The following is a 23,059-nucleotide window of genomic DNA, read 5'->3' as shown; positions in this document are numbered from 1 at the left end:
TTAGCTGGTTTTTAATTTTTTGCGGGCGAACTAATTAACCGATTTTAATTTGCAATACGCCAATTTGTTCGTCTTTCTAATATCTACAAATAGTCACTTGACTTTTTTTTCTCGGATCAATGGTTTCGACGCTATCAAAAAAAAGCCGCCCAAAATCTAGTGTTGGAAAGTATCCGGCCTTCATCAAGGACATAAGTCCTACACTAATCCGTCGATCATAATCATTCTGACGCGATGTCGTTAAAACGGCCCTTTTCCATACCCGGTTCCCGGACTACATCGTTATTTATGTTTCTATAGAGATTTGAGCTTTCCACTTGTTTTCCCGGACCTCGGACTGTGGCGAGCACCGAGACCAAGTGGCCCAGAGGAGCGTAAACAAATGCGGATAGGAACTATTGCTCGAGCCACTCATTTTCGCAGCAAAGATCGAAACCAGCATCGATACTTGTCGAATCGAACTAATTCATGAATTCCTCTAAAATGATAGTAAGTTTGATACAAATCCGGGTTTATTCAGACTGGTTTGGATTCGTTCTGTTGTAAACGTGTTTTGTTTTTTTTCTGCTTTGTAACTTTTACATACGAGTATCATAAATCGTAACAGTGACTAAATTTATGAGGTATGGAAATTCCATGTCATAGTGTAATTCAAGTATAGATTACTCCATACTGACTCAGCAAGTATGCTAATCAGCATGAACACGAACAAGTATGCAATAAAAATTACGAATCGAATATACTCCACGCCAAGTACGTAGCTTTTGGAATGATGTTTCGACGTCGTGGCACTACACAGAACAGTCCAAGTCTGACTTTACGAGGTACACCCACTTGCTGAGAGATCGTAGGACTTGGAGTTTCTCCCTGATTTCATGACAGAGTCTGGCAATGAAGGCCTAAGCTGTTCTTTTATTTTTATTGCGACGTGGTTTTGATAATTTGACGGATTTGTTTACATTGCAGATGTTTTTTCTTAGATTTCATTACTTTTTCCAAGTATGCGACAATGGTGTTGCTGTACCGCAGTAGATAACCAACGAGCTACGTAATCATAAGTGAATCACAACTCTCGACCTGTTGAGATTCGTAGCAAATGGTTGATTTTCGATGACCGTGTAGAAAAGCTGGTAATCTCGGGTTTCGCTGGAAGAACCGGTTATTTCGGATTGTCCTTAACCACCAGCTATTCCGAACTAAGTGTGAAAAACCGGCAATCTCGCTCGTAAAACACATAGAAAGAGAATGACATACTTAGTGTAGATGCGCCGGTTGTTGGCCACTTTTCTGTACATTGGTCGTTAAGTTACAATTCACTAACGTATAACCATGAAAAATGAATTGAAACCATGATCAATCGGAAGATGAGGAAATATCCTTTCGGATTCAAACACTATACTTGATAATTACGTCCAGCATAATGTAATTATAATAGTTTGAAAAAAATATGTTGATTTTCCAGTCGTCGGTCACTAAAGACTCAGGTGTCGGCAGCCATGACGTCAGTAGTCGGCCATGAAAACTAGAATGAACATAAGTATCTCTAAAATGATGACGGCATTGTTTATTCCAAATGTGATTTACCATCTAATAATCGCAGATCGTTGACATATAGGAGGATAAATAAAGACTGCCAGCCTTACCAGCTTTCTTTCGTCAATTTATGGTAGGATTTGGCCCAGCGGCATAGCAATTTCATCCATTACCGACCGCGATACAGAGCCTCTTACGGAAAATACTGTTTCATCGCCGGCGTGTTTCTTCATTGAAAAAATCTCCGTATTTCCACCAAGATTTTGTGTGTTGAGTGATTTTGCGCCAAGTAAACGTCGTGGTGATACAGAGTAAGATCGGGGCGATGAGATGCTTCTGATTACTGAGAAGATTTGCGGGTGGAATACCGCCGATGAAACTATGCAACTAGATATGCACAGAAGTAATAAAGTTGCCATCCTACAGGGGCTTAAATGGGATTTATTTCAGTGGTACTAATTGAATAAGCAACGTACGAAGAAAAAGTTTCATTTTTCGTTTTGTCACATGCGCAAGCGTTCGCTTTGCGAGTAATAAGTCATTTACCCTCTCAGGATACAACACGTTCTTATAATACTATCTGTGCATGGTATTTTTACGAGCATTTTTAAAATAATCCAGGAGCACTGTAACCATTGTCAGCAATTCACATGCAATTTTGTATGAAATCAAGTTAAAGTCGCTTGGTTCACTTCTCTCTACTTTTCATCTGTGTTTATGTGCAAATTGTTATGCATAAAATCCTGCTTTCCGCACGCTTAAGCAATCATATAAATCTGATTTGTGAGATGGAAAATTTTTAATTTTTCGAATTCAAGATGAATTTCAACCGGAGCCAGAGGTGCGAACGACGAAAAGAGAAATTTTTCAGTAAAATTATTACACACACAACAGTAGACATCATTTTTGGAATTTCACATGATCTCAAAATCGAACAAATGAAAACCGCGCTATTCGCCATGTCACCTGGATGCTCCTCGGTTCAATTTTACGATCTATCAGAAGTCAAAACGAACTTAAACTGTACTACATGAATTTGTACTATTTGTTTCTGTGCTAACGTTATGCAAGCTTCGTCATACTATTTGAAAGTCAGTAAAGTAGAATTAAAAAAATAATTCAATAAAAATCGTATCAAGGCAGTATTGAAAACCGTACAAAATCTAAATACACTGTCTATTTATCGCGTATTCTCAGAAGCTGACAAAGTATCTGACACCGACAGTATCACGTGGCTTGACAAAAATCAGTTTCAAAGATACCGAAATCGCGGCGGGTCAATCGCATTCACAATTCTTACCGACTCTCTGAGAACCCTGCAACGTGCGAGAGAATTCTTCGATGTATAAATTTGACGGGTCGAGAAGTTTGCCTCTAGCGTAAATTTCACTATCGCTTATATGGACCGCGTCGTTTCGTCATAGCTTACAGAGTGTCCACGCTCTAATTACTATCTTCGCCCGAACCTCCATCGGTTCAAGAGTATCGGTCCCAGCCTTGAGCTAATTTCTCGTTCTCGAGTTGGCCGCAGCAGAGGTTCATTCTTTAACGATTTTCGGCTCAAGCTCGTTGGCGTATCTCCTTTGCTGATCAAAATGAGTGGAACGCGAATTCGAGGTTTTCAATATTTTCTCTTCAGGCGGCGTCCCTTTCGATATATCGTTCAGATCAAGGTACTCGTTTTCCGCAGCTACGCAGAGCAATTTGTCCAGCTCTTGTCGCAGGGCTTCGAAGGTCGGTCGATCTTTGGGCTTCGTTTGCCAGCAGGACAGCATCACGTTGTACCTGTATCGTCGATCAGGACAACGATTAGTATCTTTTATCTCCTAACTCATGCACACTGGAAGATGAATACGGCAAAGCTTCGATTCGCGGTTTAACGCCAGCCTCTCAAGTGAGTTTAGAGTACAGTTCCAACCATATCTTAACCCTCGTTAATAAATAACGTGACCGACTCACAGAGCAACACTGCAGTTGGCCGGTCGTTCCATCCTGTACCCAGTTCGTAATTTGGTCAGTACCTTGTTCGTCGGTATTTCCGGATACGGACTGCAGCCCAGAGTCACTATTTCCCACAGGAGAATTCCGAAGGACCATCTGAACCGAAACAGAATTTTAGTCATGAATTATATTGCGGGTTGCGGTGTTGCATAGCTTACACGTCACTGTGGGTGCTGTAGACCTGGTGAGTGAGCGCCTCGATGGCCATCCACTTAACCGGAAGTCGTCCGTTTCCCTGTTTCTTGTAAATGTTCTCCTGATAGATGTCTCGGCTCAGTCCGAAGTCCGATATCTTGACGGTCTTGTCGTCGCATACGAGGACGTTTCGGGCTGCCAGGTCTCTGTGAACCACTCTGTTCGATGATAGGAACTCCTGGAAAATTGTTGAGAAAGCGTGAGATGAATGTTTGTCAACGTTTGGGCCGAGGGCGCTGTTTTTTACCATTCCCGTCGCTATCTGCCGGCCGAAGTTCAGCAGGTCTGTCACCGTCACCATGTCAGGGTCGCGAAGAACGTCTGTTAGCGGGAAAATGTATGGATAATAATAGTTGAAGAGTAACCGTCAGTTCGGAATTAATCACTGTTTATTACTGACCCTGGTCAACCGCGTATCCACGATTCACGACGAAGCTCGATTTGTGAACGTCGTCTTCGGTGTAGTTTGCTTTCAATGAAACCAGAATGGAAGAAGAAATTTAGCTAGTCTTATCAGAGTGTTTCAAAATCATACCAATCTCAACTCACGAAATTTAAATATCACTTCATCGGTGTTCTTCTCTGCCTTTGTACCATTTTTTGTTTCCTTCGCCGAAGTCGTGGCCTTTTGGATTATCTGCATTGACAATATTAAGTTAATTTTCACCAGATTTATCGTTCGAAATTTCATATTCAAATATAGAAAAATCGTTCTAATCGATCCTTCGAATTGTTTGTTGTAGTTTTTTTTTCACACCCAACACGCTCATTCAATTTCCCTCTGTGTCTTGATAATAATTAATTGACTTACATATAGTTATTTGTATAACTTATGATCGATTCGTTGTTCACTCACCGCGCGTAAAAAGGACTGTAAATCACCCCTGGAGCAATACTCAACAACGAGAAGAGGCCGCTGACCGATCGTGCAGCATCCAAGGAGAGAAACGATGTTCCGATGTTGTCCGGCAGATTTCATGATTTTTATTTCAAGCTCGAAACACCGCCGATCCTCTTCGCTCGGATGGTCTGTAAAGATATGGTTGTAAAGAAAATAATGCGTTACTGAACCGACGTCGTGTTGTAGATATACGTCGTTTCGTCGCTCATCGCACCTCGCAACATTTTTATCGCCACAGGAGTCGTCTGGCCTCTGTCATCGCGCAGGCTTCCAAGCCTCACGACACCAAAAGCACCGCTCCCGAGGACTATCTTGATCTCTAAACGGTCAGGATTTATCTCGTACTCGTCAGCCGGTGCCAATAAGCTCTTGAAACCGACGCCGGTTGGATGAGGATCCCCGTCATCGACGCCCTTGATCGTGTCTAGGTCCGTGTCCTTGTGATCGAGATCTTGAATTTTCTTTACCCGTAATTTGAAATCGGTATGTTAAAATTGTTGGATCGTCTATATATATTTCTTTAATGTGTAATACAAGGGAGAAAAATCGTCGAATTCGATTACCCGTGATGAATTTTTATCGAAACAGATTGAAAAAAAATTTATCTGTATATTTGCTGAATAGTATAATTACTTTTATAGAGTTATTTAATCAACGTGCTAGAAATCTCTCACCTTAAAATATTTGGACCTCTCTCGATTTCGCTTCCGTTTCGCGTGCCTGTGGTAAGCGTATATCCCGGATCCCATAACTAAAACGGCACTTGCCAATAACGTCACAATGACAGCGCTTACGTTCGATATAACTGACGGTTCTTAAGAAGAAAAAAAAGAAAGAAGGATAAGAAGAGATTACGTTCAAGAGTAGAAGTCACACGAAGAATTTCACAAATATACCTTCAGGCTTGTCCGGGAGTATTTGCTGAACAAAAAAATGGTCCTGGAGGCTCTCGCCTTGACCACGCTTAGAAACGGCTCTTATCATAACGTGGTATATGTCCGATATTGGAACGTCCGAAAAGACTACTTCGGTAGCCGTCTGTAAAATAAAGTGGGTGAGGGTTCAAAGAATAACTGTCCATTCTCAAACCTTCAAGGTACCTAATTCAGGGTGAATCATCGGACAGTCTAAATAAAAATTTAGGAAAAGAGGAAAAAACTGGTGGACAAATCTACGGTATGATGTTATTTGTGATTTTTAAACGTTTTTCCTGTCTGTTCCTAACATTCGATATCAAGCAGAAGATATCGAATCGCTTCTTAAAATTGTGCGACTTGAGTAGTGCAGAATTGAAAATAATTTTTGCACCATGTGTGTGGAGATATTTTGACACACATTATGATGAATCTGAAAATGAGGGAAAGAAAATTTTGCCAACTTACACCGGAAGCGTTGCGATTAATTGGTCCTGAGTAATTGGAAGTAATTGGATTCAAGTGGACCATGTAATAGTCCGGAATTAATTCAGGCTTCTGCCAAGTCACCTTCACGTCGTAAATGTTTCTGTACTTGTGGATTGCCGTTGCGTTCAAACCCTCCACAATATCTGGCGCTGAAACAAGCCGATACATAGTTATATGCAGACTTTGATGATTAATTTTCAAATACTCACCGCATATGGTCAAGTTTTTGTGAAATTTAAGGCACGTAGGGGTTTTGAGAGTGGTTGTGGCTGGAGGGCTTGACATCTTTCTATTGGTCGATGCCGTGATGTGGATTGTATACGTTTTTGAAAATTCCAACTTTCCGAAAGTCACCTTGTAATCAGTCGGCTGCAATAAGAATTATACACTTATAATATCTATCGTTAGGCAAATATTTCTAGTTTTAATAAACGTGACTCTTATATTATACACATTTTTACTTTTTGCCAAGTAAGCGTGGTATTAGCCGGCACTTACTTCCTCAAAACTTCTGAACTGATTGTTGTTCGATGGTAGCAAAAGTGCAATGTCGTAATAGCAGCTGCGATCTGGAATAAAAAGCGGCAGCAATTGTTGAAAAAAAAAATGATTCGTAAATTATTTTCGGGGAAAGAGAAAAAACAAAATACAATAAAAGAAAAGGAATTGTCGACAAATCTCAATGAATTGTATGTATATACCGCGATTTTTGAGTGTCATTTGTTTATTAACATATTTATTACGTTGTCTCACCTTTGGCCGGTATGAAACTTATTTCCGATTGCAGTAGGAACGGATTTTTAGGATCAATTTCCGGTTTTCCGTATGTAATATTGGTCACCTGTTGTGGCAGAGCAGTGTCTGTAAGGCAAAAAACGTCTCGTGGATTGATTTCAAACAATTATTAAAAACCAAGCAATTTTCGGCTTGATTATATAAATTTACGCACCGCTCATCGTACTGATCGATTCTGTGTTTTCTGCCATGGAAACTCCGTTCGCCGATATTCGGTGTAAACGAAACCAATAGTTTGACCCCGATCGCAATTCGTGTATATTCGCCGTCGTCTCGTTGCTCTTTAAACAAAAGTATCTTAGAACCGATTTTTTCATTGATTGGAACGATTTTACGTCGCTGTTCATATTTTTTTTTACCATACAACAGTAGACCATGAATATTTCTCACATGCATTTATTCTTCTTCCAAAGTATTACCGAATAATTACAAGTATTCCAATCATACTGCCGATGAGAATTCGATTTACGCAATACTCACGATAATCGGTTTCGTCCAACTTGCATTCTTCGCACTACGACGTTCAATGACGAAAGTTCCCGGATTATGAACCATCCTAATGAACTTTGTGTCCCGACAAACGAACGTTACATTCGCGTCTGCAGTCACGTTGAGATCTGAAAAAACATTTCGGTTATCGTTAGGAGGTAATTAGTAAGAGTAAAGTCAAGGTTTCGATTCACGTCGGGGAATTTTCGATATTTCTTTTCATCACCATGCTACGAATAGTTTGCAGTAAAATATGATAACAAGATCCGAAATTCGATTCCATTTAGCTATACTTGTATGAATAGGTATGTATAGTGCATCATTATATGCCTTCGACAGGTGTGTACAATTGATCGATATTATAGATCTGAAACACTATCGTGTTGTATCATATTAATCTGACAATGCATATCGTGGTGTGACTAGATTCCTACGATACGCCCCTTTCTTCGAGGTTAAAGCCTTTAAGTGAGATGTGTACCAACGGTTTAAAGAAATCCCTATATTGTTAGGGAATTATTTTTCTGACGAACGCATCCCTGCTCGGTAATGCCACCGTGTATACTTGTGGTGTGAGTTATCTAAAGTCCCGCTCATTTTTTCCCCACGCAGATTCAACGTGACGGCAATTAATCACTAGGCAACCGATCTAGGGTATTTTGGCGCAGTTGGTACACGTCTTACTTAAGTCCAGTCCAGCGTGGGTAACAAACTTTTTGGAGAAAAAAGCTGCACTCCTAGGCACACCATGTAGACTCACACCACAATGCATATGTGAATCGGTAGTGCCAACTTTGTTGTTTAAAAAAGCAAAAACCTTCGATTCGAGGACACGCGCGTATCACACATGATATTATACATGTATATATAGGTACGTACAGGTATGTATAATGTAACACGTTGATCGTTGCTTACATACATACATACATACATACATAGGTCTGTATAATACACGCGACGCAAGGTTTCGCAAAATGTAAGACATTTGTCAGCTTGTCACGTACACGTATATCTGCCAAACCGATCCCAAAATAGGTGCAGAGTAGCTATCAGTATTTTAAAGCTGAAATACTATAAGGAGAGAAGAAAAATAGCATTTTTGATTTTACTCAAACCAGGTTGGAAAAAAGGGACATTTCAGGGTTTTTCGTAAAAAAAAAATACCTACTTCAACTACACGTTCTTTTACTATAAGTGTTGCAGATTTCAGTCCTCACGCAGTGGTTCTCATCGATGAGATTACAAAAAAACCTGACGCGCCCCTTTTTTTCTACAGTTTTAAGTAAGATCTGCTGTTTTATTTTCACCGTGTATAGTTGAAAGCTGGGCTAAAATTCGCAAAAAGCTGGCGTATAATGACGCCTTGAATTACGTACACCGTACCACAGTTATTATAATAAATTATATAGTTTATCTTGTATTACTGTTGTAGTACGTCGTTAATTATATTTATATAAAAATAATTATATATAATTATAGTAAAATTTTATACCAACAACTCACAATTTATCTCTCTTCTCGTCTCATCGCAGTTTTTCGCCTCCTGAAAAATAATCGTACAATATTTGATGAATAAAATTTTTTCTGCCGCAATATTGTTTGATATTAGTTGTGTTGTTTTTTTTTCTTTCTTTCACTTTGTTTTATTATTCTTAAATGAATAATAATCAGGGACGTGCCGGTGAATCGGCAAGTCGTTTGATTCCGATCGGCGTAAGTCGATTATCCCGCGTTTTGATGTACCTGTTCTGCATAGCACGTGGATTAATTCCTTCACGGTTTACGAACGTGACTCGCACTTGAATTGCGATTAATCATTCCGTCAATTTGGTCGTCGGAGTTTGATTATATTCTATTACCAGAAAAATACTCGTGTATTATTGAAACTTTTCAAAAACAAAAAAAAAAAAAAAAAAAATAATTGTTGAAATTGTTTTCTTATCATTTTTGGGGAAGCCGGATATTCTTCTTTTTTCCTCTCTTACAAATAGACGAATTAATTTTTACCTGTTTATGAATAACTACCAAATTATGACGAGCTGACGATCAATTTGTCGATTGATAATATCGATAATTATTTCGATCAAGTGATTGCTGTCCCAAAATTTTTTAACAATCATTTATGACACGGTCGATATCGTATTATAACCAGAGTATCAAGTATAAAAATAGCGAACACAATCTGTACTTGAGCGTTAACCACCAACCTGCATCAATCTCACTGAAATATCGCGCGTGTATTTTTCGATCGATAGATCGCCGCGGATAAGTCACTTCTGATTTCTCATTTCGCATGTAAATAACATGCCAAAGTATAACAAGTACATAAGAATCGCTCGTTTTATCCAAATTTTATACGAACTATTTCGGTTTAGACAATATTTCAAACGAGGATATATCATCGTTTTGAAAGTAGCAAATAATCGTTGACGATACGCAAATTTATCACAAATGCATGTATATATCTATATGTATACATTTTATTTACACGTATAGGTATACACACACACACATATGTATAGATTATGCGAACATAATAAATTCCTATACGTTGTTTATTCGATTTGGTTATTCGTTGAATTTCAATTGCCTTACAGATATGGTTGATATATATATATATATATATATATACATTATACAAATACAGGTATTCATTGTAAACCGGCATGTTTCACCCGCGTGTAGAGTAGACACAACACCTGTATTAGGTATGCAGTGTGTACCTAATATCGGTTTTTTGTTTTTCATTTTGAATTACATGTCGTACGTAAGTGTAGATATAAATAATTATATGCATATGAAATCCGTATTGTGTGTACAGAAGGTGAACTACGATATAAATGATTAGCTTTTTTTCTTCTTATGTCTTTCTTTGAAATGATAAATTTACATTATTAATAAAATGATTACAACCTTGAGCACATTGACTTGAATCAATTAAATTATTTGTATTAGTATAGAGTCTCGAAATCGTCATTGCGGTTTCCCTCTTTTACCTCGGTCTTATATGAATTCAAGTGTATTCATCCGGTTGATCCGAATCGATATGCGCGATAGATACCGGCTATAAAGTGATTTTTTTCTTTATCCGTATAAAAAGAGTATCCGTTCCGTGTCTGTGTGTGTGTGTGCGTGTGTGTATGTATTTTTTTTTCGTTCAATGGTATCTTTTTTTTCATCCTTTACTTTTTTTTCACCTCTTCTTCTTCTCCTTCTTCTTCTCTCTTTCTCTTTCTCTCTCTTTTGCCTTCCTTCTAACACATTTGTATCCGCTCGCACTATTCAATCATACGTATGTCTATTTTTAACTTGACGCAGTTCAGAGCTAACCTCATGCATGTATACCCCATTTTGATACAAGACGTATTTACGTACGATTATGTATAATACATATGTATATACGTCGAGTAGATACCTGTGTGTATATATATATATATATATATATATACATATATACTTGCTTTTTATTATTTTTTTCTTACATTCACCATTTTTTTAAAATAACCCATTTTACTATGATTAAAACTCTACCTTCGACAAGGGATCAGAAATTTTCTTACATTTTGAATAAAATTTCACGTATTTTTGTCAAATTTTAGAAATCGGTGCTTCAGAATTAATAGCAAATCTTAAATATGGGCTAGTAGGGAAAAAAAAAATTTCGATCTATTTTTTGATCAATACTTTTTTTTTTAATAATTCTGGAGCAAATCTAAAATTTTGATCCTCGATCTTGATCGATAACTCGCGGAATGCTCCATAGTTTTTCGAAGAACCCTCCATATTGCGCTTGTGACACACCGGAAGCGGGTCTAGACTTTTTTTTGTGGCCACGGTGTTTGCTTGTAAATATGTCGTAAAACGAAGCAAGGATAAAAGGAAAAAAGTATACGAAAAAAGAATGAAACAACTAGCAGTGGAGACCAGGCTAAAGGGTTAGTGAACCAATGTCTTTTCGACTTCTGTTTTATGGTCGAGCTTTATCTTAACTCTCTCTTTCTCTCTCTCTCTTTCTCGAATAAGAAGATATGTTGTACTGAGGAAAAGATCACTGTTTTCTTAATTTTACAATGATTTTGAAGTAACTAAGATTTCAAAATTTTTGTGAGTTTTGATTTATTACAGTTTACTGAATTTCACAGACAATTTCAAAATCGTGAAATAACGGTTTTATCCTCAGCATGAATCGTTACGGAAACGTTACCAATTTCAATATGATATAAATATGAGAATTTTAAAGAATGTCCGGAGCGAAAGTCAATAAAAATTAGTCCCTCCTTAAAAAGTGAATTGAAAATATGAAGAATCGTACAGAAGGGAGTAAAAATCTACGTTTTTTTTTCCTACTCTTCTTCATCTTCCATCAACGAGATATTTTTTTATCTGCAGTGAAAAATATGCCCCCAAGGTTTTCTCGCTGCGCCTTCGTATATACGTATAATGTCGTATAATTTTACCCATAGATAAAACGCCACGATACAACTATAAACGGCCGCTTTGCGAATGACCTCTTCCTGTCCTTTATATACCTTGTTCCATTGACGTTATGTGTAGTATAATGCTGTATTTTCCAGACTCAGAAATGTGAAAAATTATTTTTCTAACACATGCACGATTTTCGAGTTTTTTTTTTTTTTTTTTTTTCTCTATACAACATCCGGGACGAAAGTAAAAAAAAATCAAAAAACAGCGGGCGAAAAAGTAACTTTTATACTAATTGATAGTATACTATTTGAATGAATCTAAATGTAGATATATATTGTACTAATTTCTTGATTACATACATAATTCAATTTATTTATCAATTTGACTTGATCCCGGACTTTTGGAAAGAAAACAACGCTAAGTCTATACACGTGTGACAAAAAATATGGTGTGTACCAAGGGCGAGGGGTTGTTTTTAACCCCTCCTATTTTTGCCCTTGTATGTTTGCATTCTCCTTTCCTCCTCGCGATACGTACTGCGAATTTCAAGCACTGGCAAAAATGAGCCACTTTCCGCCCTTGGTACATAAGATACTATTTACTCATGAGATGATGCTATTTACACTTATACCACTTCGAATGGTCGAACACGAATGTCGTGTGAGTGAGAAAAATTAATTGTGTAATAAAAAACAAGAAAACCCTCTAAATTTTATGCAGTAAAAACCGAGCGATTCTTACTTTCGACGATGGAAATGTGGAAAAAGTATTTAAAAAATTAAAACATTCTCGAAATTTTCTCGGGTAAAATCTTACTCCTGATGGAATGGCTCGGTTTTTACTCCGAAAAAGTGCACAAAATTTATGGTAATTTTTTTTTTTTTTTTTTGCTTCTATTTCAATTTCAATAAACATAATATGTTCAAAAGATAGCAGCGATCAGTTCTGAAGTTAGTAAAATCTGCTTCAACGTACCGGGGAAATTTTTTTTTTTTTTGTTGCAAAACTTGTGTCCGTTGCTTTCGATAAAATTAAACCCGTACTTTGGTTTTTATCTTTATTATACAGCTTATGTGTGACTTTACGCTCTGAGGTGAGCGATTTTCGAGTTTAAATTGATAGATAAAATTCGTGTCCATAGGTGCTTGAAAACTCGCTTGTAGGTACATGCTTTTAGTAGAATAGCTATAGGCAAATCCGCCTAAGGTAATGAAAACGTGTTCACGTGTGATATCGCTGTGCACTCATGCATGCACCTACGTATGTATAACCTTAGTGGGTCAATACCCGAATATTTATTTCAATTGAAACACACGCGCGCCATCGGCTAGTGATACGATTAGCGTTTTTGGAATACCTTCATGGTTTTCCTTCCTTGTCGTGATATGTATTCGACTGAATTGGCACCGTGTGTCAACAAAATTAATACCGCTTTTGGTGTATAAAAAATGTTCATTTCTTGTAGCTAAGGGTTCGAATAATTTTGTTGGAATTGAAAAAAAAAATTGGAAGAACAATTAACTGTTCACTATGATTATTGTATGCAACATTTTCTGCTTATTGCAAAATGATTTATAAAGTTTGTTCGGTCTACAGTAGAACTTAAATTCGACTTCCCCTAGTTTGGAGGAGAGGATGATTCAATGCGCCAACTTTACTGCGCAATACGTATTGGATGAATATTACGATGTAGAGGGTAACTCGTAAATTCTAATTCTTAGAATGTATACGAGATCTACTTTGTTAAATTAAGACAAAAAAAAAAAAAAAAATTTAACAAGGCGTTAACATTGATTAATTTGTTCACCGAATTCAAATGATCGCGCACATATTCTGGTTCCATCTAAAAAAAATTTATCAAATTCATTTTCTACCCAGAACTATATTTTTCGCTTGTGGTAGAAAAAAAAAAAATATATATATACGAAAATAGTAATAACAACTAGAATTTTTTTTCTCAAGTCAAAACTCTATCAGCCATTTCCGTTATTTTTCAAGTCGCATCGCAACTTTCGAGTTCCAAGGCATAATACATCTTATATCTCGTTTCCTCTTGACCGACCGAGATTATTCTGCTCACCAATTTTCGGTTAGGTAACTGGAACTGGTATAGCAACTTTGATATTGGTCACTTGTAGAATCACGACGCGAAAGAAACAAATTTCTCCGAAAAAGCTTTTGCCCAACGATTCTTGGCCGTCGACGACTCGACGAATTTCCTTTTAATTTTCTCGCGCACATGTCGGATTCTCGCATTGCGTACCCACGCGCATTCTTTTTCTCTCTTCCACATGTCGTCGATATCGACAAGGTGTCGTTCCTCCTCTTAATCAATCTAAGTGAACCAACCACGTGTGCTGCTGGTTTCGGTTTGACGATAGGGTAAACAAACGGTGACATACTTACGTCAGAATTGTCGAGATCACACATCGCCCTCCTGACGACCTCCTCGAACGTCTCGAAACTTTCGGCGCGTAACGGCGTCGTCGTTACGAGGTTCGTCAACAACAATGGTACGATATAATTTAACGACCGCATTTTTTTTCCTCAAACTGTTCAAACACCAAGCATGATCTATATGTAATATATACGTATACCATACATATGTATATTGTAACGTGAATATAATAAAATATTCAATTTACCGGCACAAAATTATTTCCTTTTATCCACATACGAATATATTTCACTATTTTTATAAGTTTACCAATAATATAAATTGTTTACCTTAATATACTTATAACGAAAGTTTACAGCAGACAAATATAACTCCGTGTTGTCAATGTTTTATTTACATTTTCTCCCTCCTTTCTTTCTTTCTTTCTTTTTCCTCCAACTCAATTTCTTTCTTCTTCTAATAACCCGCGTTCCAATCGTACGACACAATCTAACGTAAACACGATATTTGTAAACTCTGTAAGAAAATCGAATGTACAATTTAATTTGAATTAAAAAATTTTACCGCTAATTTATCATTAATATTATTATTATTATTATTATTATTATTATTTATACACCACTGCGAGTGAAATTAAAACGGATAAAAGGCGGTATTTTAATGTTTAAATTTTAACCCCGCGATATCGTTTCTTCAACTTCTCGCGATCGGCTTAGGCGGTTTTATTCTCCACGAACACCGGCGTGGTTTAGGAGCGTTGCTGGTCGCTACAAAACCGTTGTTGACACTTACGAAATTGAGTGGAAGAGACGTATCGGGGATCGCTTGTGCGGGTCTAGAAGAACGGAGGAAGTCGGCTTTGCGCGTCTGCGCATCCCTTTCCGCCGTGCATTCGACGCCGTTCCTCGCTCGCCAATGTATTCCGTATGAAAGTGGGAATTTGCGTCGCTTCAACAGGTCGCCGTCTAGGTCGCATTATTCCACTCTGACGCACACTAACTCCACTCCCAGTGTATCATCGGAAGTCTAACCGTGATCTCGCTCTCGCAAAATAAAACCTCGTTCGTATCGTCAGTCAGTCAGTCAGTCAGTCAGTCAGTCATTCATTCATTCTGAATGGAAACTAACACACATGGGCTATTTGCTCGTTATATTGTCTTGCGGAGAAAATTTTAAATCTTCGAATCATTTGAATTGTAATCGCGCGCGCGCAACCTTGCAATATAATTCAAATACCCTATTTTGTTTTGTTTTTTATCTGTCGGTAAAAGCGTTTCCCCCGCGCGAAAAACAGTTTTGTTTTGTTTATATTATTTTTTCTTACCTTCTGTTTGCTTATTTTGAGAATTCAGAGGTGGTGTGGTAACGTGGATTCCATGCGATTTGGAGATATTTTTAGAAAACACAATGTAAAACGTTGAATAAATATAAACGGCATGCTGCAGCGAATTTCGTTCGCGTTATAGTTATAGTATAAGATTGATCGATGATTTAATTTGTATTATATAGAGCTAAAGCATATATATATACATGCATATAAGAACGTCTCGGAGAAACTAATTCTATGGTATTGCGACTGATGTCAGACACAGCAGACAAGGCCGCATCGTTTCTACTCGCGGTGGGGCTATAATATCGTGGCGGGGAATGCGGATGTCGATGATAAAATTTCGCGAACAAAAACAAAAGCAGAGGGACGAACGTGATAAAAAAAAACAAAAAAAAAAAAAAACCGACGAAACGAAACAGGGAAAAAGAAACAAAGACAAAATTAACGAAAAGAAGAAAAATAAAAAAATAATGAAGGCTAAGGATATAACGGACGATTATGTGTGACATAACTTTGTTAGGGACGGTCAGAAAAAGAAAAACGAAAGAATGAAGATAGAAAAAAGAAACATGGCGTTGAATAGACGAGACTCGCACTTTACTGCTTTTACTGAAGATGTACCGTTATAAGCTTTATATTACATAAAAAATTTGTTCATGTATACAAAACATTTTGCAAAACAAGAAGAGAAAGTAGGAAAACCTATGCAATTGTTGAAGTGTTGATTTCAAAAACATATCGATCCCAATTTTCCCAATTTTAATTTTCAATTTTCTGTGTTCTTTTCAGTGTGGTTAAAGCTTCATTCAACTAATGCTTCTAGGTATAATAATAATAATAATAATAATAATAGTAATAATAATGGATACAGCTGCGGATTCGATGTAGAAATTCTGTCATATTATATCAATCTGGGTTTTTATATACGTCGTTTTGACGTCATCGCAGACGCATCTCATTGACTATGCGATTATATACTTGCATGATAGACAGGCATACTCGCAGAGCTGCTTTTTAGTGATAAAAATAAAAATCGTGGAATATGATACAAAGTTTATCTGCATACTCGATACATGTATATACGTTTATTATAAACAGCATGCAACGTTTCACGTTTATTATACGTTCGCGAATCGTGACATCGTTTTCTATTTTTCACTACATCGTTTCTGTTTCTTTTGTTTTTGTTTTTTTTTTATATCATCGTTTATCGAGGCATGTTCCGATTGTAAAAATGAGGACATAAAACAAATTTATAATCTATCTTGCTGAGCTTTCAAATTCGTACTCCTATCTCTGCAGTAGAGATCTCTGTTTCTCACGACAGAAGATTATTAAATTACAGATACAGGAAACAATTTAATACATTTACGCTGTAAATTATGAACGCACAATAAATACGAAATATGAAATGAGTTTTCTTTATTCGGGAATCGTCACGAGTTTCATTGCGTAAGAGAATGTTGTATGTGTATGAAAGATATTGATAATTTTAATAATGATCTTGAGCGGTGCTCATCGAGCTGTGAACTTTTTCACGGCTAGCGTTTTCATGTTTGAGGTTATGGTAGCCTTCGCCGTTCCATTTCGCCGACGGATCATTTCGAGTAGTTGGCGTTTATGTAGTGGAAGAGAACCACCAAAAAGAAGAGCGTCACCCCTAGGATGTTCGAGAAAACTGCTAACTGGACGTCGGTGATCATCTGAAAATCGTGAAACGCAAATCAGTGATATGTCGGTGAAGGACTTCCGTCAATTCCACTTGCCGCGATCGTCGATTCATTGAATTTTTATGGGCACTCAGTCTGAGTTGGTAAAAAACAAAAGAAGACCCTGATTAATATTCGATGAGAAAAAAAACTACGTACCTTTGATTCCTCCTGGTTTTATCTCTCTGTGGAAAAATTCTCTGTCGCAGAATTACACTTCGACACGTCTCTTCTATTTACGTGGCAACGGCACAGCAGTCAGCACACGTCGATTCGTCACTTGCAATGCCAACGCGATCGCAGCGCTTATTTGTAGATGATGAAAGCACTTTTGACTCAGTCGGTAACGTAGAGCTCGCGACTCGCTTACCGTCTCGAACGGTAAGTCCAGAGCTTAACTTTGTCGTCGATAAGTCAGACCGCAGCCGGTAGTTCCGCGAGAATGTGATAGATGCTGCTTGATGTATGAAAATTGTTCGAATCCAGACGAGAAATTTGAAATTAATTTCAGCTGTTGATTTTCCTGTCAAATCGCTGTAGTTCGTTTTTTACGCAGTGTTACCGTTGATTGTTAATTTTAAATTCATCCCTTCTCGCTCCGATGAAACTTGAATACTTAAACCGCATTTTACACGTGAAACTCTTGATGTGCTATTCGCGTGATAAGCGCGATTGAATTAAGCTTCGTTAATTGTTATAAATTATTTTTTATTGCCTTGAAAATTGTACACACGGCCATACTGCTAGAATGAAACTTTACGGTATATAAACGTGGTTATAGGCGAAAAAGTTTGAATTAATCTAGATTAAATATAAATTGAGACTAGCATGCCACGTTTCAATAGCGTTAATAATTTTTACTCTTTCAACGGTCTGTAATCATGGGAAACTAAAATTACTTTCTAGAAATTTGAAAACGTCATCATTCGCAGACCCATTTTGCTGATTTTATTTTGTCGACTCTGAACTTCGAGAACAAATAATTCAATACCGGACATAACTGAATAACTTTTCTAAGGTCGAGCAAAGTCGTCGTGAATCGATTGAGTTTAATTCGGAACTTGAATCAACATCGCGCCTCGTGACTTCCTTTTTTTGCGGTAAAAATCGGTCAGTTTCGATAGCGCGAGGGGGTCTTAAATTACTTTCCATAATGCGAATCTAATCGCTGATGAATTTCAGAACTTCTTTGTAATCTACGGCTAACAATAAGTTAATTGATACATGCCAAACGATACTAATTGCAGGGTCATTGCTCCCAAAAATTCGTCTCAATCCATGCTTCTTCAATCCTTTGACCTGGACTAGGTACCTCACGTCCTTGGTAAAGCGATCTTGAATTGAAGCAGAACGAGACAATACATCGCCACCGATGAAGCGTACTGGAAAGAAGAAGATATCGGATCCAGGTCTTCGAAATTGGTACGAAAAAAAAAGGAAAATCCTGTAGATGCATAATTGACCATGCAAGAATTGAAGGACAAGGGCAAATGCAAAGAAAGAAAAAAAAATGTACAAGGATTCGTCGCGATGTGTTTTTCAACCGACACTAATTTTTACCAACAAAATACGCATAAAAAAATTTCCCAGTTTTGCTGCGACTGATTTTCCGTATTCCGTATATTTATTTGAAGGGATTGGACTCCTTTTGTTTTTATTTTTTTACTTTTTTCTGAACTTCCTGTACTGAAAAACGAATCGGAAATCATATCACGTCGCTTTTACAGCTGTTCTCTATTCGTCCTATTTTGTAGAGTTTGAAAAAATATTGTCAACCATTTTGTGTAGAATAATGGACCTCATACTTACCTCGATGACGGTTTTCCTTCTGATCGTGAGATTCCCACTCACTACCAGTCCAACTTTCCTGGCATTGATTGTATCGAGGAAAAACTCGACCTATATTTAAGCGAATAAAATGGTTGAAACAGCAACGCGTGTAATCAACTAGACAGGAGGCTAATGATCAATTCATACCTCTTTAGCGTTAAATTTTGACAATCTGTCAAGACGAATGTCGAGGAGGTCGTTTCTGACGGCGTTTGTCATTTCCTCGTGCATATTGTAAGCGGAATTGGAAACAACGTAGAGATGAATGCTGAAATAAAACATGCAGACAACAAACCCGACGAACCTTGCTGTGAAGACGATTTCCTGAGGGCTCAGGATCTTCGAAACCGTGCAGTAAACCGCGACGAAAAGATTCATGTAAAGGACGAGACTGTACAGTCCATAAATGCGGCTGACCGACGATGACATCTTTTCGATCAGCTCGTAAATGTGCATCCATAACATTCTGTAATGTCTTACGTCAAGGTAAAACGGGCTCTCCGTCAATTCCTGAGCGAATAAAGAAAAGGATTGAGAAAAGACATCATGTTATTGTACTTCTTGTAGACCATTTCGTGTTTGGGTGAAACAATTTTTTCCTTTTGCTGGAACGAGGTCTAAGCATTAGTACATTTTTACGGTATGGGCATTGAAAAGTCCACTTTTTGTAGCAGTTTTCGTTTCGTAAAGTGACGCTTTATACGGCAGCGAACAAAGTTGCGGAATAAAGTTTTTATTCCTCAGTTTTGATGCGCAGTTCAAAGTGCGCATCCCAAACTGACGAATAAAGTAGCTTCGTTGATCAGATCGCGACATAACCTCACTCTTCGTTTTGCTTTTTAATGCCCATACCGTAAAAAATATTGTACGTGGCATGCTCGTAAACTGTTTTTTGGCTCGGATAATTTCAGTCCTCGCTTCCGGCTCGTCTTCAGCTCGTCCTGAAATCCTTATCCTTGCCAAAAAAACATGCGGTTTACGGGCATGCCACATAAATAGCTATTATGGTACCACTAAAGATCGTAACGAATTAAAAAATTACGAGGCAAAAAACAAAAATCCATAAATTAATACCCACCCTTTTCATGGTCCTCCGCATGCATCTGACCGAGCAAACGAACGCGCTGCACTGCAACGACCACCAGACGCAGAAGAAGGTATTGAGGCTGAGGACGTGGTAGAAGCCGACGGATTCAACGAGTGTAAAACTTCCCAACAACACGGTTTGCGCTATGGGTATGCCGACGGCCATTGCAGTGCCGACTGAATGGGCCGCGATGAATTTCACCCTGTAGTCGAGCTCTATCAGGCTTCCGGTCACCTCGAGAAAGTGCTTCTGAAATACGCGCCGGGGATGAAAGTGTACCTGAAGGCTGAGAGGCATCGGGGGGGCGGATGTTGTTGTCTTAATTATGTACCTGAAAGCGAGTCCACATCGTGAGGTATTCAGCGACTCCTTTGCTCGAGGGCAAGCTGACGAGTTGATAAAACCAGTGAGGGAAAAGGGCGAATAAGAATATCAGGGTGATGAGGTACTCGTCGAAGGGGAGCTCGGGATTTACGAAGTTGAGGAACTGTAAAACGAGGGGGAAAAAGTAAGTCAGGAATCAGCGAAGATAGAGTGACGCGTTTCGACGCACCTTGACGTAAGTCGAGTACCCGACCATGCAGGAGATCAGAAGGTAGACTAGGACCGAGTAGAGGGTCCTCATCGAAGTCCATTTGAACTGGAAGGTTCCTGCTGGAAAATTTATTGATTTTAACAACAATCAATTATAGCGTATAAAGCTTCTTGTGCATGGAAATACACGAATACATGGACCCCATTTTTTTTTAGTCGAATCTACGTATCATTCATGGTGGATCTACCTAAGCGTGTTGAAAATCGTACTATTGGTTTCTCGTAACTCTTATATTATCGGATTTTTAAATCTCGCCATATTTGTCGTTGATTCAACTACAAAAAATTTGTTGTATATATTACAGTAACTGTATTATCTACTTTAAGTACATTATTTAATATATACTTATATTATATTAATATGTTAAAACAGCAAGAGATGTAAAATCTGGAATGTTTTTTATTCGTGCGTACGCGTTTCGAAATCCAGTAAGCAAGGTAAGCCTGGCATGGAAAATTCTTATCACAGGTCATGCGGGGTGGTGAAAAAATAGCTTCATATGCGCGGCAGAAATCGTAGTAACTATATGTGTATACATATGTATATGTATACGTGACGACGATTCGTGATTTTTAACGAAAACAAAACGCACCTCGCGGTGCTACTTCCGCTGCTTTTGCACTGCAGCGATTACGTGCACACCCACACACACACATACATACACAGACACAAAGTGCAGAGTTATCGCGGCGCAAAACACATCGAACTTTGAGATTAATAAAACTGCCAAGTCGGCAGTTTTTATTATCGACTTATATTATGCTGTACTCGGAAAAGTGTTTTATACTGCTCACGTTTCGAAATAAAAATGAAAAGAAAGAGTGAAAACTGAGGAGAGAAAAAAAATTAAACAATTAACTATAACACACTTTATAGGCGGGGTTTAAATTGCGTTAAGAATAGACCTTCTTCGGCGTTTCGGGAGAGCGGAAATACGCCGGATAATAATCCGATCCCGAGCAAAGTGCGAGTGGATTTGAAGTACTCGTCTCGATACCGCGGTTCATATCGAACTTTTCGCCACTGACGCATCACTTCTGTTAGCTTCCTCGTCTTCGAGTGACTGGGGCAAAAGTTGTGTCATTCGGTTCTAGTCTGCACTATAATTTAACACCGTATTCAGCGGAGCCGATCCGCGGCGGCGCGACGTTTCCTGCAATGATTACAGCTTATAAGTTTGTGATTAAAAGCTCGTTAGTAGCCACTGTCAAAATGTCTCAATCGTTTGATAAGTGTGGTCCTCGACGCCGACACTAATGAAGATCGCTTATATTATAGAAATTTCACCGAAACCCTCGTCTGCTCGAAACGCGTAATTGTATATTCATGGGCACTCGACTTCTGTAACTTAATCCGCGACCGTGTCGAGCCCATGTTTAATATTCGCATTCGTCTATAGCCTGATTTTGTATTGAACATAATACAGGCACGTACACGTATTACGAGGGAATTTTGTATCGAATTTTATAAGCCGGGTGACTGGAAACTAAGACTGCTGTTACGCGGTAAAACGTATATTGAAAAAATGCATTTTTTTTGCCTGCTTGTTATTTCCAATATTATTAACCAGTGGCCAAATATTTGAATAAATAAAAAATAAAACAACCGATGTATCGATATCAAATTTCACATTTGGAATCCTTCTTCAATCTGCAACAATTCTTATTCAAACATCTATGTGAGTGGGGTAAAATATATTTAAACATCGATTCGTAAGGTAACAGTAAATTATGGTTATTTTTTTTTCTTTTTCTGTTTTTGGTTTCTTTCAGGTTTTCTCACGGTGTATAATTTTTATAAGTCAGAGAAGTGGTTCGTTGAGTAAGAAGCAGAAGGTAAAGTCAAATCCCCCCCCCCCCTCCACTCTCCGCAAAAAAAAAAAAACTCACACACAGACGGAAAAAAGGTAAAGATCGAAAAAATGAAAGAAGGTAACAAAAAACGAGTCGAAATTCGAATGTATTCTGGATACTTCTGTAGTCTGTTTCTCGTGATATTGCGGCTCACTTTGACGGTCTGCAGACAAAAGCTCCGCCCATTACCCGAAGCGAAGATTTAACCCGTATAACGATGCTAAACGATTTCCAGCCAAGTGTATTTTGCGCTACAGTTTTTTTTTTTTTATTTACATTTTTTTACTTCGTTTACTTCAATTCCTATTAGACCTAAGATATCACGATTATCTCTTTCTCTCCCCCACGAGTTTTGGTAAGGCAATCCGTCCGACGCGGCTCTCGTCATTCCGTCGTTTGTAGAAGTAACAATACGGATGCGGAGGAAGGGCGTTACGGTGGGTGACGACGGGCATTTTACATTTGCAAATTTTTACCTTTTTTTAACCGCTCGTCGTTTTTTTTTCTCCCTTTAC

The 23,059-nt window shown here is 38.0% G+C and overlaps 3 protein-coding genes across 3 annotated transcripts; all 3 read right to left on the bottom strand.

The window, feature by feature from the left end:
* Positions 1 to 2,127: 2,127 nt before the first annotated feature.
* Positions 2,128 to 14,487, bottom strand: LOC124415906 (tyrosine-protein kinase receptor torso-like). The gene is made up of 19 exons (XM_046896626.1): positions 14,470 to 14,487; positions 14,149 to 14,294; positions 8,821 to 8,860; positions 7,309 to 7,445; positions 6,983 to 7,109; positions 6,787 to 6,894; positions 6,532 to 6,602; positions 6,243 to 6,402; positions 6,013 to 6,182; positions 5,527 to 5,668; positions 5,305 to 5,444; positions 4,845 to 5,091; positions 4,586 to 4,758; positions 4,279 to 4,366; positions 4,130 to 4,198; positions 3,977 to 4,050; positions 3,693 to 3,907; positions 3,493 to 3,630; positions 2,128 to 3,318 (listed from the first exon to the last, which is right to left on the bottom strand). The coding sequence occupies exons 2-19, from the start codon at positions 14,278 to 14,280 to the stop codon at positions 3,072 to 3,074; spliced, it is 2,478 nt and encodes an 825-aa protein (XP_046752582.1). The 5' UTR covers positions 14,281 to 14,294; positions 14,470 to 14,487; the 3' UTR covers positions 2,128 to 3,071.
* Positions 14,488 to 16,870: 2,383 nt separating this feature from the next.
* On the bottom strand, positions 16,871 to 17,173 carry LOC124415908 (dolichyl-diphosphooligosaccharide--protein glycosyltransferase subunit 4). The gene has a single exon (XM_046896628.1). The coding sequence runs from the start codon at positions 17,171 to 17,173 to the stop codon at positions 17,069 to 17,071; it is 105 nt and encodes a 34-aa protein (XP_046752584.1). The 3' UTR covers positions 16,871 to 17,068.
* Positions 17,174 to 18,273: 1,100 nt separating this feature from the next.
* LOC124415907 (gustatory and odorant receptor 22-like) lies at positions 18,274 to 20,155 on the bottom strand. Its single transcript, XM_046896627.1, has 4 exons — positions 20,088 to 20,155; positions 19,157 to 19,519; positions 18,989 to 19,078; positions 18,274 to 18,561 (listed from the first exon to the last, which is right to left on the bottom strand). The coding sequence occupies exons 1-4, from the start codon at positions 20,106 to 20,108 to the stop codon at positions 18,493 to 18,495; spliced, it is 543 nt and encodes a 180-aa protein (XP_046752583.1). The 5' UTR covers positions 20,109 to 20,155; the 3' UTR covers positions 18,274 to 18,492.
* Between the last annotated feature and the right edge of the window lie 2,904 nt (positions 20,156 to 23,059).

Source organism: Diprion similis, chromosome 2, assembly GCF_021155765.1.
Source record: "Diprion similis isolate iyDipSimi1 chromosome 2, iyDipSimi1.1, whole genome shotgun sequence".
In the NCBI taxonomy this organism is placed as follows: Eukaryota; Metazoa; Arthropoda; class Insecta; order Hymenoptera; family Diprionidae; genus Diprion; species Diprion similis.
The sequence above is the reverse complement of the archived record's forward strand: the minus strand, read 5'-3'. Positions and strand labels throughout refer to the sequence as shown.